The 18,273-nt window shown below is 42.0% G+C and overlaps 1 protein-coding gene across 2 annotated transcripts in view; it reads right to left on the bottom strand.

Annotated features, from left to right (window-relative positions):
* mcu (mitochondrial calcium uniporter) overlaps positions 1 to 17,976 on the bottom strand; it is a 59,472-nt gene extending 41,496 nt beyond the window's left edge. For both annotated transcript variants that reach the window (XM_069538285.1, XM_069538286.1), the window contains exon 1: positions 17,795 to 17,976. In XM_069538285.1, coding sequence (XP_069394386.1) covers positions 17,795 to 17,908 — 114 coding nt within the window. In that variant the 5' untranslated portion in view covers positions 17,909 to 17,976. The remainder of the gene's footprint in view (positions 1 to 17,794) is intronic.
* Between the last annotated feature and the right edge of the window lie 297 nt (positions 17,977 to 18,273).

Genomic DNA, 18,273 nt, shown 5'->3' with positions numbered 1-18,273 from the left:
GAGAGTGGAACGTGGGCGTGAGGGGGAGGAAACACAGGCAGAGAGAGAGAGAGAGAGAGAGAGACAGATGGAGAGAACCAGCATTAGAAGGAGAGGAAGGACTGTGCAGTAGTGTTTGTCTCTTTATGTCTGTTGGCCTCTGCGTGTGTGTGCAATCATTTCAAAGCATTCGTTCAAATCAGTGAGATCCTCAAATAGCAAGTACCACCTACTGGCACAGAGCTATATGAATATGTTAAGTTCCAGTTTCAGCACAGAAATAGGGCACATTCAATAACATTCACTGTAAATTGCTACATCTATTTAGAAAAGTATGGCTCACACACTGAGTATTGGCAGGTTCCTAATTGTACAAAGGGGGCAAGAATTACAAGAGCATCCCGCAGCACTGATAGCTTGACTCTATTCTTAACAAGCTATGTCTCCATCTTACAAAGATCTTCCTCAGGTACTCGCCATCTTAGGCAGTACAAAGTAATATACAGACACGAATACATTCATCGCTCAGGTGCTGCGAGATTCAGAGTCAATTTACTCTGTGGCTGGACCAATCAGGACAGAGGTGGGTAACACTGACTGATACTTCCACATGATGGGGACAGAGTGTGACTGTGAGCACATGGGCTAGAACAACCTCAACCATCAACCAAAACTAGAGAGAACGTTCAAGGCTGATTGGCCACATTTTCACCATATTGCATATGCATGTATAGAGACCAGATACTTGTATCATGTAGACATTTTCTGCAAACTGCTCACAGTTTCACGTGTTCATAGATGTTAGAGCTCTATATGTGCCTGATATTTTTCATAGAACTATTTTCTCTGCATGAATAATTATTTTTATATTGACACCCGGCCCCGCCCACCAAGTTACAATAGATTTGGCTCCATTACAGACAAACAGACAGAAAACAACAATGAAAACACATCCTCCTTGGCAGAACTAACAATATTGTCAAATGTAGGCTATAGATCCCATAGGTAAGCAGAAAAGAAAAGAAAAACAAATATACTGTTACAGAAAATATAGAAAAAAGGTACTCTAATAAAGTACTAGAGTTGCCAGAATTTATACTGATAGAAATAAGTTCAACTGTGAAAGAAAAAAAAGAAAGATGTAACTTTTATAATCACACATTAACGATATTAGTAAAAATGTCTGTAAACATAAGATAGGTTCAGTGCATTTCATTGTTCAGTTCATTTTTTGGATCCAGCACCTGACAAAAATGTCTGAACCCATTTGTCTTAAACCAGTGGAAAATGCTATGAGTGAATAGGAAATAGCTGCTTACAACAGCCTGCAGTCGAATGAGCACATAGGTTGATGGGCGTCTCCACACTGTGTTTGTGCAGGTTGACTCAGGATCAACAACTATGAATACAGATCACTTCTGGAGTAACCCTGCGAGTCTGCAGACATGGCATCACAACGCTGTAGCTCAGCTTTGACGACAAGTTGAACCTGTACTGTAACTCTAGCTAAGCACATAAATTAAACCTTTATGGCTCTGTCATTTGCCTCTGCTGAAACTGAGGCTTACGTGGAATACAGTTGACTGGTTCCCCTAAGATCCCATGTGCGGTATATTGCTTCTGTATTTAACAGGCACAGCAGGTATTTTATTATCAGGTATTTACATTTTAAGGAAATAAGATTTTGTAGGTCACAGGAAACAGGATTCCTACTACTTTCATTGAACTGCTTCTGCAGACTGTTATATAACACGCATCACTTTCACTATTTACTCCTCACATCAGGAAGTGATCACACTGACCCACTATATTATGGTTGTGTATCACTTTTCACATAAAACTCAAGATGTTCTGTGGTGCATTCACTTCTAAAGTTTATCATAAGCAAACCACTAAAAAGAGCTATATCCTATAGACGAGTGTAACAGAGGTAGGGAGATTTAAAGAAATATATGGAGGCAGCAGATGCTTTCTTTATTTTGGGTGAAACTCAAACCTCTTTGACATTGGGGCAGACAACATCGGTGTCTTCCTGTGAAGGGATTCATTGATCGGATGCTGAGTGATATTTGTTATCAATCCATTCTGACTCAAACGATCGAGTATAAGTGACAACAATCAGAATCAGAATCAGAAATACTTTACTAATCCCCATAGGGAAATTCAAAAACAAGGGATGAGCTATGAGGTGTTTGTGCTTTAATATTGTTCTCTTATGATGAACCTGGTTTTTTTTCTTTACTGGATTTGCATTTGAATTGTATTTCAAGTCAATGTTGGAGATAATTCAAGTATATTATAAATTTGAATAAAAGCAATTTAGTAAATGTATGTGCATGTATTGTATTTTTACACAATAAGGAAAGCAAAGTTCAAAGGATATATCCCACACAGTGGGGCATACATCTTATTAAACATATACCAATTTCGGGTCAGACACCCAGAATGTATATCAGTGTTGGTATCGGGACTAAAGAAGTGGTATTAGTGCATCCCTATTCAGGTCATATGCCTAACCATGCTCACGTCACAGGTCCTGAGCACAGGTATTGCAGTCATTTCATCATTTTAAAACATATACGCACCATCTTCTTTCATTTTAAACTACAACCTCTTGCTCCACCTAAATCATCAATCTGCCTTACACACACAACATCTCTTTTGGTGTGAAGAAAGAAGTCAGGTGAGCACAGAATTAGTAGAGAAACAAACCCTAATGGCAAAGAAGAACCAGAGTGCAGAGTTAATGCAATTTCCCTTGTGGGTTTTCATGACAAATGCAAAATATGCAAAGGAAAAGATCCAACTTGAGCAGTAACAATTCATTTCACATAATATTAGACTAAATAATAATTCATATTCAATTTTGCATCAAAGGAAGTATACATGTGAAGGAACTCCTCAGAGGCAAATCAATAATTCAAGGATGGAATGAAAACTGCCACTAGTGCCATGTGCATCGTAGCGTTACAGTTATACTGAGGAGCGTGCTGAATGGAAGAAGGTGAAGAGTGCAGGGCAGTGCAGTAGCCTGGTAGCTGACTTGTTAAAGCTTTCTACTTAGTGTTTGCACAGAGAAATGTGCTGCTGTATCCTGCCAGATAGAGACTCTCCTTAAAAAAATAAGAATTAGCACACAGGTTGTTTGTGCAGGCAGCTTATTACACATCAATGTTGCGTCCTCTAGTTGCTGTACTAAATATGACGAGAGGAAAGAGGACACCAGGTGATCTAAAACCAAACCAAGTTGTTTTTGGGCCTGCAGCTAAAGGTGCACTATTTCAGGAGACGCTCCTATGGGTCGCATCTGAGGTTGGGCAGAAACAAACTAGGTGGTTGTAGAAGTAAAAGGACTTTGTGAAGAGCGGAGAAGCCATTTTTGCATAATGAGCAGAGAACAGGACACAATGTAGTGGATAACCTTCAGTTCTGTTGGAAAAAAGAACATGTTCAATGTGAAACATGTTACCCAGGCAACAGCTGCACTAGAACTACTGAAAAGCTCCAGAAACCTGTCGGTTCACTTGTATATTTACCTTGATATTTCCTTATCTTCTCACCTTAAAAAGTGCATCTGTTTGCCTTTCCCATCCCACTCATATCCGGGTCAGGATATCCCCAGAGTTCCCCTCAGGACCCGGACAAAGCGCTCAGCTGATCCGCTCTAATGCTAACCTCAGCTCTTCTGCATCCTCCTCACAGCTCAAATATTTTCCAAGGGAAAACAACAGATTTATATTAGCATCAGTTGTTTTTTTTCATACAAGTTATTGAGTTGAGTTATTCCAGTGCCACAGGTACAGCGAACGTCCATGTCCACTGTAAGATCAATACCCTGGAGACGATATTTAAACTGTGTTATGCAAATGAGCAGAGCAAGGAAACAGCTGAACCAAAAACATTCAAATAATTATTATAGCTGCCAAATGCTGGACATGTGGCGACTTTTAAATACCTTTAGAGCAACATAATGGAGCCTGATTACATTTAGGCAGACACTCACATGCCTCATGCAGGCTACCAGGGGTCAATGTGATTCCAGTGAAATAAAAACCATGAGACGCTCTTTTACTCTATGCTCTATGAAAATAAGATTCAAATATGCATGTGTGCGTCTGTCCACACTGGTTATTCCACATGCATCAGGGTAAGAAGCAGTGCAGTGTTTGATTTGCATATACTTTGCGAGTGTGTGCGCGCGTGTGTGGCATTAAGCAAGGCCGAATGATGATTTGAAGGAGCCAGTCACAGGTTATTTCCAAAGCAGAATGTAGATGCTGCTATATTTGGAGTCGACTCAGACAGCAAACAGCAGAGAGGAACAAACTAGTTTGAATCTGGCTTCCCTGCACTGCTGTGGAAACACTGTCCTGACAACTGGATATGGAATGTAAATACATAGTCCCCGCTCAATCAGACCAGACTCCAGTCCTGCACAATCGCTCGCTGCTCAGAAAAGCACAAGAGGACCAACGGAGACTGTCGCCATGGAAATGTATTCTCCAACAAAGTCTCCTCTCCACCATCTTCACCACTCTATTTATAGAATGGTGGCGCTGGCGAGCTGGCAAAGGATGAGTAACAGTATAGTGCGAATAGAAATGTCGAGTATCTCCACCTCTCTGTGCTGCCTCTCATTCTGCTTGTAGCTTCATTTCAAACCAAAGGCTTTGAACAAGTGTTCACACAAACGGCTGACGACAACCTTGAGTGAGAGCAGGTTGTGTGTTTGTCTATGCTTATGCAAAGCCTGCAGGGTATGCGCACATGGCAGATATCAGTGTGAAGACAGCGGGCAGCAGGGTCATCGCTAACCCTCTCTGGCAGAAGGTCGTGGGACTCTGCGGCCTGCTGCTTTCCAACCTCCGTGCGCAGAATGAGGATGAGAAAACCGCATTTCTGAGGTCAACAGCTTCTTTCTCAATGTCCGTCAGCAGAACGGGTGTGCGGTGAGTGTGTGCATGCAAAATCTCACACACAAAAATTAATCAGTGGAGATAAGATGGTTTGCATTCGCCTCACAGATCTGCCATAACAACAAAGAGCCGGACTCGCATAGCTTTAGTGCACCTGCAGCAAAGCCTCAGCCTTAGAAAAGAGGAACAAAAAGACTTCCCCCTCTGCGGCCTTTAAAGTAACGAGCTGAGCGAATTGTCTACAGTCAAGGGAAAGTCCTCTCCTGTCATGCTACTTTTGCTAATTAGCATTAGACTACACGGATGCCTATCTATAAAGTTGCCCCGTGTCGCAGTTGCACGTTAAAGATGAGCTCCAGCAAACAGCACAGCTTTAACTCAATGACCGAGAACAACTATGGCCGTCAGATTTGATTAGCCGACGCACTCACTCTTCGGTGTCCGTTAGTGCTGCTGTTGTTATCACTATCCCCTAAATGAATTGATGATGTGATATCACTGAGTCAAATGTTGAATGTTCATTCAATCCAAAGGTAAGGAAATTCAGCATCACATCACAGACCTCATCAACAATGGATTAAAGCAGCAAGAGACATTTACATAAGCAATTTATTTACTGTCCTGCTTCCTGGAGGTGCCTTTGAGCAGAGATGAGATTGTGTCTCTCACACATTGTCCCATTTAAGTCCACACGTGCAAGACAGAACACCACTTATATACATGGAAAATGGTTGACACTGCAGATCTCTTTGGTCTCACGATGTACAGCTGCTATATGACCAAAAATCAAGTCACATAATGCTTGTGAATACAGGAGCTAAATCAAACATTAACAACGTCCTGTTTCCTATAAAGTCCAAAAACCGTGATATGATAATTCAGCAGTATTTCCCATGCCAAGCAACATCTTGCAAAGTACACCTCTAATAGGATTATCTGGTCAGAGCCTCCAGTCCACCCAGGAATATAAAACACCATTAAAACGACTGGTCGGCTTGAATGAGGCTCTGAAGCGCTGAGGCAGCAAAACAAAAGCCTTAACCACCACCACTGCCCCACCACATAATATAAGACCCCTCCCCACCTCATCTCGTGCCCATTCAACCTCCACTCTGTTCTCTGTAACAGACCGGCTCATTCCACGTATCTCCAGCCATTGATCCACTTATCCTGATACAGGAGTTAATTAAAAGAAACAAGACTCAAAGCTCAGATCCCTGATTCATTTAAAACTGGCAGTAAAGTAGTCTTAGGAGATGGGCCTCCAATCAACAGGAAAACCATGAGAATCAGACCAAAGAAACTATGCACAAACACCAGAGAACTGTATTAAAATAGCATGAGCTTATGAATGAGCTTGTTGTGACCATGTATGTCTCTCTGGTCCAGTTCATCATTACAAATAACACAATAGAACTTGAGGGATTAAAGTCCATTGTTGGACAAAGGTGTGCATCTTTGTTTTCCATGGTGAATCCCGTGTGTGTGCGTATGTGTGTTTTTGTGTACCTAGGCACAGCTACAAACTGGGTAATTACAGTGCAAACAAATCAGGCGCCAGGCCGAACAGAGTCTTGCTTTCTGGGGCTCATTGACTCGCTGGATGTGCTCAAAGCCTGATCAATCTCAGTTAAGGTTCAGTTCTTGACTTCTTTTTGTGTAATGAGGTTGCTACAAGCATCATTCAGAAAATACTGACGGCTCATTTGAGACAGAGAGCAGACTGTTATTGGAAAAGCGAAGAAGAAAAAAACAGAAATAGTGTAGTTTTGTGAGTCAGCATAAATGGTCCTTGAAGCTTCTGGATAATACAAATTGTAATGCACAATGTTGTTTTGTGGTTGGCAGACATACTGTTCTGTCATGACCTTTCAGATAACATTTCTCTGAGCAGCTGCCAAGCAACCACTGCTTTCTGTGTGCCTCCTGAGATACATAGTGATTGTACGTTCAAAGGGTGACTGGCATCATTACAATCTGCTTTCAGACATATTTTGTCGTGTATATTTGCTGGATCTTTTCCTGACAGACCCCTGGTAAAATGTCGAGAAAATGAGTGTGCCCATGAGGGAAAACAGCAGGAAAATTGATGTTGTCATGAGCTTAAGCAACTTCACCGACATTTTTTTCTAGATATTTTACTATGTTTGTTGTGTCCTCAAGCGTGGGCTCAAAATACAAACAGAGCAGGGCCAGCTGACGTACACTATTCTCCTTAGCAGAACAAGTGCTCAAATATGACCTTTAAATTCCATTTGAAGAGAAAATAAGTAATTTTGCAAATGTTTAAATATCAACAAATATATTTATTTTTAGAACTCGTGCATATTCTTTTCAAATCAAGAATATGTGATGACAAGTTTAATTTCCTCCTAAATAACCTTTAAATGGACACATGTCTAATCTGCACATTTCTTTGACTTGCTCTTAAATGAGTGCTATAGTAAATGCTCCAAAAAAAAAACAACACACCTACCACACACACACACACACACACACACACACACACACACACACACACACACACACACACACACACACACACACACACACACACACACACATCCTGTTTAACTGTAACCAACAACAGCCCTTATTTCCTTGGTAACTGAAGATTGTTTAGCTACACAGATTAATGCCATGCAGATTTCCCTTCCAGCGGTGCAGGCCTCTAATCTGTCCTCTGCTGCTCAGAGATCGACAGGCTTTGTCAGGGGAGACACTGGCCTGATCTCTCAAATCACTGGTACAAAAAAGGTGTAACAAACTTGAAAATGTCAAGCTCTCTCGCCATTAACCTAGTGCATTGAACAAGCAGGAACAAAAGGACTACTTATACTTATGACTACTTTTTGTGTTTTGGGTCTAGGCTCTGGTGGATGCTGGGGTGGTGGAGGGGCTGAAGCAACTGGTAGCAATACTGCAGCAGCAGTGCGAGCAAAGGGGTTGATGGGAAATGTCTCTCTGCTTAAATAGGTCGTCTAATAAGGTGGGTGTGTATAATAGATGATTGTGGAGAATGAGGTATGTCACATGATGTATGTCACATGACTGGAGCAGCACAGCTCAAATTGGCTGCCTGAACTAGCTCGCAGGGTTCGCTCCATTTTAGAGAATGCTACCAAGCACAAAAAGTTGACTGAGGATTTTTATCCATATATCGATAATGTTGCCTGAAACAGTGCAATGGTAAGAAAAACTTCTATTTCAAGGCAAACTGTGTTTAGCAGCTTGACGTCTGCAATAATCCTTTCAGTTCGGCTGGTGGTGACATGGGACTGCTAATGAGAAGCAGCTTTGCTCACTCAGTCTCTCTTCAGTGAAGGGGTGAGCCCGAGGCCGGGGGAATCTTCACATCAAAAAATCCCTACATTCCTGTGAACAACTTTCAGCCATTACTCCACTAATCAGTGAGACACGACTCATTCATACATACTAAGAAGTATTTCCAATTAAGAGCTGCCTCTCTTGACAGCCAAGCCACTTTCTTCTCTCCTGTTGCCCGTCTTACAGCGATGACTCTCCTCTTCCCTGATATGATTGTTTTCTGCTTTTCACAGCACAATCGGAATTTACGGAGCTGTCAGACTCAATACACTATATTGTTTTCAATTCAATAAAACAGCACAATGTAGATAAGCGCACGCATGGTGTGAATACTGGGGAGTTTGGATCCGGAAAATACATCTTTATCATTGGATTGAAATGAGACGCTCTACTCGCAATAATCTGATAATGTTTTTTACTCCCAGAATAAAATCTTGACTTTCCCCAGACATGTATAACAGATATTTAAATGGGCCTGCATCCACACAACATTCCTCTGAGAGGGTGGTCCTACCTGAGTAAAAGTGAGGACACACATGAATTGGCAAAGTGAAACTACATTGCATATTGTGAAAAAATTCAAGTCAGACAGGAGAAATTGTAACAACCAACTGTCAATGTCCCAGCACTCAGCCAGCCCTAAAATGGTGCTTGTATTAATTCCACATGAAGATATATAAACAAAAATCAATTGATTCCTTTAGGAGAGGTCAACTCCAGCCTGCTCTTACAATAATTGAAGAATCTTGATATTTTTCACTTCAATCAAATTGAACTCTATGAAAAGCAAACAAGGTGTGATCAGTAAACGACAGGACGCAAATGCATCTTGAAGCCTTTGTTAAGCAGGATGTGCGAGGAGTAGGGGTGGAATGGTTTGATGTTTGAGTCACAGTTTAATTCATACCTTGGTTTTGCCCTAACTTTAAATAGAATAATAGTTTTCAGATTAACATGGTGTTACTTGAATAAAGAAAAATTAGTTTTTCTTTTATCGATAAAGTAATGAGAGCTGCACTTTCTGCAGTGGCGCCGTGTATTAGGGACGTCCTGTGTCAATATGCAAGATTGTGGACATTTGTATCAGTGTCAGAACTCCTAGTGGGGAGTGAATTTTGAAGATGAGGCACCTTTAGAGCAGCCAGTGGGTGTACGCCTCCGACAGAAGAAAGGTTGATAACCACACATGAACAGCTTCAGGTACCACATTAGCATATTCATTTGCAATTAGGGCTGCCCTATTTTTAAGGCTCTCTGGCCTGCAGATATAACTGACTCTTTCCCCCTCATGTGGTTACATCGCCAAGGTTTTATGTAAATATAGATGTAAAAATGTAATAAACAAATATTACAGTCAATTAAAGGATGTCCACAAACAAGAATTATATAAGTCAGTTCAGATCCTACCAGTAACTGCAAGTAAATGTATGAATTTGAACAAACTATTGGCAAAGCACCTATACCTGGAAATGCTTTCACATAACTGTCACATTTTTTCGACAGATGTGGGAACAGCTGACCTGGACCTGCCCAGGCTAATTTATAGGGCTTATTTGGACCCACCATTATAACAGATTTGCTTGGCTGTCACAATAATGAGCCCAATCCCAAATCTAATGGAAGGAAAGGCTGAGCTGCCGATGACCTTCAGGTTCTAGCAGCAGACTCACCTGCCCTCCTAGCAGAGGATGCCACCAGCTCCATGTCCCAGAAATGAGAGGGGGTAACCAAGCGTTGCTGCCATCCATCATCACATTACACACATTGGCCTAGTTTAATGTCCTTTGCAGACTTGACTGAAGACACGCTGGGCCACACAGAAACATGGGAAGCAGCTAATTAGTCTATGCCAACAGCAGAGGTTCACCAGTCATTTACCACTTCAAGGGTGAAATCCCTTCCAGAATACTAATGAGGCCTTTGTCCATCACAGTAGTCTCATCCATAACAATGCTGCAGCATCTCCATAATGAACAACAGATTACAAACGCATGTGGCCCCTTGAAGAAAGCATTACAATGATAACGTTTATTCAAACAAGGACACAGATTGAAGAATACTGCAACATTCAGCAAGAGTCTACTGAACCATTTCACCTTCTAGGAAAGTTCTTTTGACCAGAGGGTAAACAGCTGGCGAGCGTGAGAAAGGCTACTGTGCTGAGTAGGTGCTGTAGTGTGATGCACTCAGAGAGCTCAGGGAAATTAGAAGAGGAAAGCACAGGGGAAACAGGACACGCACCAGCATATGTCTGGTGGAGGTATACGAGGGAGAAGAAAAGGGAGGGTTTTTTTTCTCTCTGTGCCAGTGCATTGCTTTAAAACAACCTTGTATAGAAAAGTTATGCAACAATATAGCTATGAAACTCACATCTGTTTTGGGGTCAAGTGACAAAATACTTGCTGCTGCATTGCATTCTGTTCAAACAGGACTTCCTTCAGTTGCAGCAATAGTTGAAGCAATTAACAAAATGTTATCAGTGCCATGACTGCATCACTATCCCACTTTCCTGTACATCCTGTACAGGTCACCAGTGCATCGCAGGGGTGACACATAGAAGTTGCAGTACCTGGAAAAAAGCCCACCCATGCATACTTAGCACAGAAAGACCCTGGCTGAATAGGAATTTGAACCAGGAACCTTGTTGCTGCCCTGTATTTATATGCAGTAAACCAGTAAACCAACAAATGCAGCACAATAACCCACTTTAGTTCATGGGATGGTTGAAGAGCTGCAGGAATATTATCTCTTCTGCTGAAGCTTGTCTCAGACTGCAGCTCCAACATTTCATAAACCTGATTAATGGAAACAGTAAAAAAGGGTGATAGAAAAGTGTCATAAAACTCAGTTCCAGTGCAGAACGCCTGCCGGGTCAGCCATACTCCTACTGAAGAAAGCAGACAATGAAAGGTGGACACGTTCTTGCTATGGAAATCACACATCAACGACGTTCTGGCACCCTGAGTACTTTCCTATTTACAAACTCGCAGCTACCAGAGACCTTCCTCGAATCACACTCTTAACAACACACACTTTGACTGTATCTTATATTAGGTGACAAAACAGACATGTCTCATTCTTTATATTACACATCGTTTATTAATTGAGCCACAAATCACTCTATACAGCAATATTTTTGATCGTTTTGACATTTGGTGATCTTCCAAACGACAGATGCAAACAGGAAAATTGCAGTAAGGCAAAATAAACCGAAATGGAAGGAGAACAGGGAAAGTGACACAGAACTGAATTCTGAATTGATGATGGACTCCGACCAGCCAAGACAAAACAAGGAGCTCGTACCTAAAAGAGACACATGTCACAATGAAATGTTCTCAAGTATGAAAAGACTGACATTAAAAAGAAAACTTCAATTTTTTGTGTAAATATCTCAATAGTGTTGCATGTGCCCCATTGTGTGTCCACTGGGCAGGTAGAGGGAATTAATTCCCCTGTGATACAACGGCTGATGGGACTAGCATTTATCTCTGTGAAAAGAACAATACTCATTCATTGGAAAGCGAGGAAAACCAACTGCTTCAAATGGTTTCAAGGAATAGTCTAAATGGAATGAGCGGCCTCAACCTTACAAATGCTGGACAATGGACTTGAAGGCCCTTGGACTTTAATCAGATCATTGCTCAACACGTTTCAACTCGTTTCATCACACGTTTCATTCAGTCCTTTTCATTTCAACTGTTTAAATTCAAAAATGAGATGTGACACATGACAGGAATTATGTTTATTTTGACTTGATATGGACTTTCTGTTTAAAATGTTTGTAGCACCTTGGTTTGCTCTGCATGTAATTATACCCCTCACCAACTATTGTTGATTCTAAATTTTATTGTGTTTATTTTTTGAAAAAATAAATATTTACTTTGCAAATTATGCCACAAACCGATCCCGACAAGGGAGAAATAACCTCTTTTACAAAAGAATTCTGTCACATATACTGAGGGTCAGTGAATGAGAGCCATACAAGTAGAGTTGACAGCTCAAAAAAGAAACCCACAGTCAGACATAGCAAGAGGCTTTTGTCTGTGCACGCCATATGGCAATGAATCACAAAGATGGAAAGAGAGAACAGATGCTATTGCAACTGCAAAGACATGGACCCAATTTACATCGAATTTTAGATTAAATTTGCAGAATCATAATACAACTCCCATAGTAGTCGAAACCCCCTTAAAGGTACTTGGCATGACAGTTTGCTGCCAGTACCACATTTTGCTGTAATCACACATGCACACGTCCCACACAAACCCACAAATGCAAACAACACCAGCCCCTCTCTCATGGCTGGTGATTATTCTGGCTACTGCTCGCCAGGCTGATCACCATCTGAACTGACAGGAGCTCTGTCAGAAACACACTAACTTAAACTGCATTTTTCATCACTGCACCAAGAAGACAACACACAAGTGACTTTGTTTGGCGAGACAATCCATGGTATTTTCACTTAAGTTTTAGGGAGTGAGAGAATGTGCCTCTACAGACAGGCATGGTTCTTGAGTTACTCAGTTTCATTATGGCCAAGTACAAGCTAAATCCTAACACAAAATGTTCTGGCCAATAAAATAGCAGTTTTGTGTGCATCCATTGGACACACTGGGTTGTTTCAAGTCAACCATCTTAGTTGTTTTTATGAGGAAGGAGAAATGGAGAAAGATCATCTGTTAATAAACTGCATTTTTTTATAATTTGAGAAACGCATACCTCACCCTTGAGTGAGCACAGTGTTTTGATGCCAAGATGACAAATGTTAGAATTCCCCAAACAAACTGAAACACTGAAGTAGTTCCTTGACCAAAGTTAAACAATTTCTAAAGCACTAATTATTCAGCATACATTTGTTTTGGTGTAGACACAAGTATGGTATCTGTAACACAATCTGGTTCTTCTGTTCAGTCATAAAATCTACCTATGACATGGGTATGTGCAAATGCAACATGTTTAGCTCCTCTTAGACATGCACTGAACTCTAGACACTCCAGGGGGGCTGTATGTGAGAATGCGAATGCGAAATATTACAGTTGCTCTAGACATTTTCTGGAACTTTTTCCTGCCAGCCCACTAGTAAAAATATCTGGAAAATGTCAGAATGAGCCCATGTAGGAATACAACAGTTAAATGTCCACAAAAAAATTCACAGTGATTGGGCACAGTGGGCATGTTTATGTTGTTTCAAATGGAAACTGGATACAAAAGTGAAAAAAAATCCACCAGTACAAATATCTTGGGATGAAATACAGGTGCCATACACAAAGGAGACACTGATGAAGATGTCAACTCTGATATACAATGAGATTCAAGGGCCTTTGTATATTAGGCCTGACGTTAAATGAAACGTGGTATAATACATACAAAGATATGTGATTTACATTGCAAAATGTTTGCATGCTCTTTCCAGGCGCTTCCTCTTCTTGTTGTTGTAAACGTGCCCGACCTAAACAATCTCCTGCTGCATTCTGTCTGGATATTTGGATCCGTACATTTTCCAGTGTTTGTGTTTAAAATCACCTTAAGCGATAATAGTGCTTACCTGGTTATCTGAAATTAGAACTGAGAAGAATGGTGGACCATACACAACATCACTATCCAGAGCTATTAATGCTAACATCTTTCTATATTTTAACATTCTTGCATTATACATTATTATGATTATTATTATAGGATGAATTGCTGCATGTCCCCAATACACCTACATTTCCACTGATCTTCTGTACACAAAGAAAGAAATGAGAGCAAACAGCAACACTGTAGAGACACTGCTTTAGTAGCAACACAGTAGCCTCCTTTATCAGGAATCTATCCCCATAGAAACGACACAAAAACATATATGGGTCACAGCTTGTGATACATTTTTGATTTTAGCAGGCACTGAAGTCTGTTAGAAGGGCAAATGTAATCATTTTGTAACTAAGATCAGATGCCACTGAAAAAGAGTGGACTAACAAGCCCGCCTGCCTGGCAACACAAGATTGGTTGGTCCTCCTTTATTTCCTGTCTATTTCTCTGCAGCCCCCAATTTAAAACTAATTCAAACAGTGAAGTGGGCGCTCAGCAGTGGACCGAACTACTCGACTGTCCAACCGTTTACTGGGTATAGATATCAGCTTGACTTACAGCTGATTTACAATTAAGGATTTCTTTGTGATTATCAGTCTGACACCAGATAGCAAATTATTGGCATTAGCAGTATTCTAAATACTAAATGATATCAAATAGGTGATCTTTCTGATAACCCCAATCCCTGAAAGAGGGTTTTCTTTTGTGTGATCCCTCTCCAAGTGGTTTGAATTTTTTAACAGAGGGTTCTTTTTTTTCCCCTTATCCACATTAGTTCTTTGTGTCGTTTGCTGTGAAGCTACAAAGCACCTCATGTAGCTATTCCAGGCCTTTAACGTCCGCTGTACCCAAAGTAGTCAATATTGTATACTAATGTGGAAAGTGTAAGCATATAAAAAGCAGTAACATGGCATGCTATATGGACTGAATGGAATATACAGGCTTACAAATCAATCATTTTTGTAACTTTACCTTTGACTGACTGAAATTCTATCATATCACTTCACATCATATAGTCTACCAGGAGCATACGAAACACTGCAGGAATACTCAAATCAATTGTCTTAACCACTAAAGAAAACCCTCTAGATTGCACTTTGTGTCCATTAAAATTGCCTGTGTACAGACAGTAATCCAATATCATTGAAAAGATGGAACAATACAGCCGCACTGACAAAGATTATTAAGATTTCTCTTCACTTAAGGTACCAGACAATGTACGATAAAATCTGGGGGTAGATATGCAGGTCACCATTAGAGACCTCTAATATCAGTATTGAAATGCCATAAATTATTTTCCATACAGGAGGCAAGCCTGTCAATCATCAGGCTCCAGTGAGAACAAAGCAATCGTTGATGAGGCTAAACTGCATAAATGACAGCTAATAAAACCCTCCATTCATCATTTATTGTTGAATGTGTTATCCTCCATACAATACACCTATTTACATACATGTAAATGTGAGATCATAAATGGAGTCAGAAACCATTTTGCTCATATTAGGGCAGGATTTTATTGATGAGCGTGCCTGTGTGGACAGGTTTATCAATCAGTCAACCATCTTATCACCTTTAGCAGACAACAGCCACAAGCACACATTTACTCTCTTATCACACTAAGCCGGATAACTTCAGCGGTGAGCCCGTCAAAGCAGCAGGGATAAATTAGTTTAGTCCTACACTGATTGGATTTTAAGCAAGGAGTGGGCTTTGAACTCGTGGCCCCAAAGACAAAAGCCACCAACTGCTCAGCTTTAATGAACACGTCAGCTTAAATGGAAACAAATAAGTAAACGAAACGTGATTCGATCTCCATTTTACTCCCAGGTTCACCATGAGACTCTGTGCTTTTAGAGCAATTTTTCATTTGCAATGACTCAACTCTTCTGCCACACTTTCAGACAGCATCATTTAAATATGACGGCTGACTCAACAGTTATCTGATGCAGGTTAAACGCAAGCCTCTGGAACCCCCTGTCTGTTCTGCATACCTGAGAAGACAACCCATCAGGACTGCACCTTGTTAAAGAAGCAGCACTGAGTCTGAGCTGCTTACTGCTTGAAACTGGCATAATTCTGCTTTTTGGCAAACATGTCCCACTAACAGACACAAAATGCTTAGTGGAAACTCATGGCACGTTCCCTACTGCAGCTTTATAGGCACACGTCTAGAAACAGATATCCCCCACTGCAGTGAAAGTCTCACAAATGAATATAGAGGTATGACTGTCACACAGTAACAGACCCGCGTTCAGGAGCTGCAGCAGCAAAGCTGACAGACGGAGACACAATACAACAGGCAAACAAAACTACAACTTGAGCAGACTGAAATGAAAGCCTATTAGGGCCAACTCTGCAGTGATACAGCTCACCCTGTTAAATCACTTAAGGTTTAAATAGGCCAAGTTATTTTAGAGAAGGGGAGAACATTTCCTCTCCTCAGGGGTAAATGTGTTCTGTTGTAATAGTCCACAGTGGGCAACAGCAACGGGGCGCCAGACTGTGTGTCTATTTTGACAGCTTCTTAACATCCAGACCAGCCTGTTACACAGAAAGGAGAAGCCTCACATGGTTTCACAAGGCCTGTTGCAAGCATGCGCATGTGTTTGTTCAAGGGAGGGGTAGGAAAAGAACAACAAGAGAAAGAGGAAAAAAAGGCAAACATAAGAAAAAACAGAGAGCAAGAAAAAGAAATACATAAAGAGAAGTGAGCCCTGTTGACAAAAGGAGACCAAAAACTATCACAGTGATGTTCCTTGCTACAACGAATGGATCGCTCTGTCCTGGGCTGCAATGACTTCCTCATTCTTTCGTATTCAGGTCCATCCTGTGCTTGGGCTGAGAGTTTACTCTGCCGAGGGAGTGGGTCACAGGGGCGGGAATGACGTGTGCTACCACCAATGCGCCGTAGTGACAGTTCTGTAAAACCCAATTACCTTGCTGTGGTTGTGGGCCATTTTTTGTAGGCTGCGTCTATCGCTACAGTGGCTGTGTGTAAAGTAACTGAATTAGCTTGCAGGAAAACCCAGGTCCCCCCCTGCTGAATGGGGAAACACCCACAGGGCGGGGAGCATAAAGACAGGCTGACTGGAGAGTCTGACATCATCCAAGTGTGGGTTTTCCATGTTACAGGGCTTGTGTGTGTGTGTGTGTCCCTCTCCTGCTCTCACACAAGCACAACTGTAGTTTTCCTCTGGAGCTCTGCTGGGTAGACATTCATTATTCGGAGTTGCTGCTGCTGCTGCACCACACACACACACACACACACACACACACACACACACACACACACACACACACACACACACACACACACACACACACACGCTGCAGTTCACACACTGTGTAGAAGAGAGAGAGGGGAACCATTGGTCATGGACTGGCAACCAAACCATCCTGCAGCACCCCAAAAAAATAAAAGCCTATCTTCACACCAAACATCCTTATTGTAACAGCACAGGAAAAAAATCAGACACACATCTGTCTGTGATCCAACCTCAAACCCCAACATCTGCTGCAGAAATAGTCCCATCACCTACAGTGGGATCGCATTCAAATGAACCCACAACAATGGGGATGACAGGGGCTGGATTAATACCCCTGCAAAGTTGAAGGACGCGGCGGGGAACATGGGATGTGGGGCAGAGCTGTGTCTGGAGGCTGGTTACTGTACGAGGCAGGGCACCGCCAGTGGTGTGTTGATTAGCTCCAGGAAGCTCTCCACTGGAGAAAAACTGCATTACCCGTGTGAAAGCTCCGTGTCCCGCTGTTGATTAACACAATCACACGGCACCAGGATGGTCTCATGACTCATCCCGGTGCTTCACCTTTCATGAAACACATGAACGGAGAGAAACCTTGAGGCTAGTTAGCTTTACTTCCATAGCCAGCCCAGCCCAGCCGCCGCGAGCAGCGCCGCTTTCTCCCTCTCCTTCCCTCCCGGTCTCCCAAACCTCTCTTGCCCTGGTAGTCGGCGGAGCGCGCACCGTCCTGGGACTTACCGGTCGTATGTGCTGATGTCGCCGCTGTGACGAGACAAGTGCGGGGAGGCTACCGGCCGTCGCTCCGCTGCTTCGGGACAACAGGAGCACCGACCTACACACTTTCGCTGCCATCTCTGTAGTGAAACACTCGCCGGGGACAAGACTGCTGCAGGCCGACCTAGACACATCGAAAGGAAGAAGGGGGGGGTGGTGGGCGGGTTTTCTAGGGCTGGACTATAGCTTATACACATGCCCAGTGTTGCACCAGTTTGCACAGAGAAAAAATACTTGTGTGTTCCCACAAAGCAAACACATGCACAGACTGCGTTTGACTTATTAACACACCTCACTACACTCACTTGCTCTATTGAAGGTCACAAAAAGTGGCATCTAATTCCAGATGTGTGCAGATGTGCTGTGGCAGGACATTGCTGCATTACTACATTTTACTTTGGTAGAAATTAGATGAAGACACATTGAATCAAAGCTTCTTTTCT

This window comes from Paralichthys olivaceus, chromosome 14 (assembly GCF_024713975.1).
Source record: "Paralichthys olivaceus isolate ysfri-2021 chromosome 14, ASM2471397v2, whole genome shotgun sequence".
Lineage (NCBI taxonomy): Eukaryota > Metazoa > Chordata > Actinopteri > Pleuronectiformes > Paralichthyidae > Paralichthys > Paralichthys olivaceus.
The sequence above is the reverse complement of the archived record's forward strand: the minus strand, read 5'-3'. Positions and strand labels throughout refer to the sequence as shown.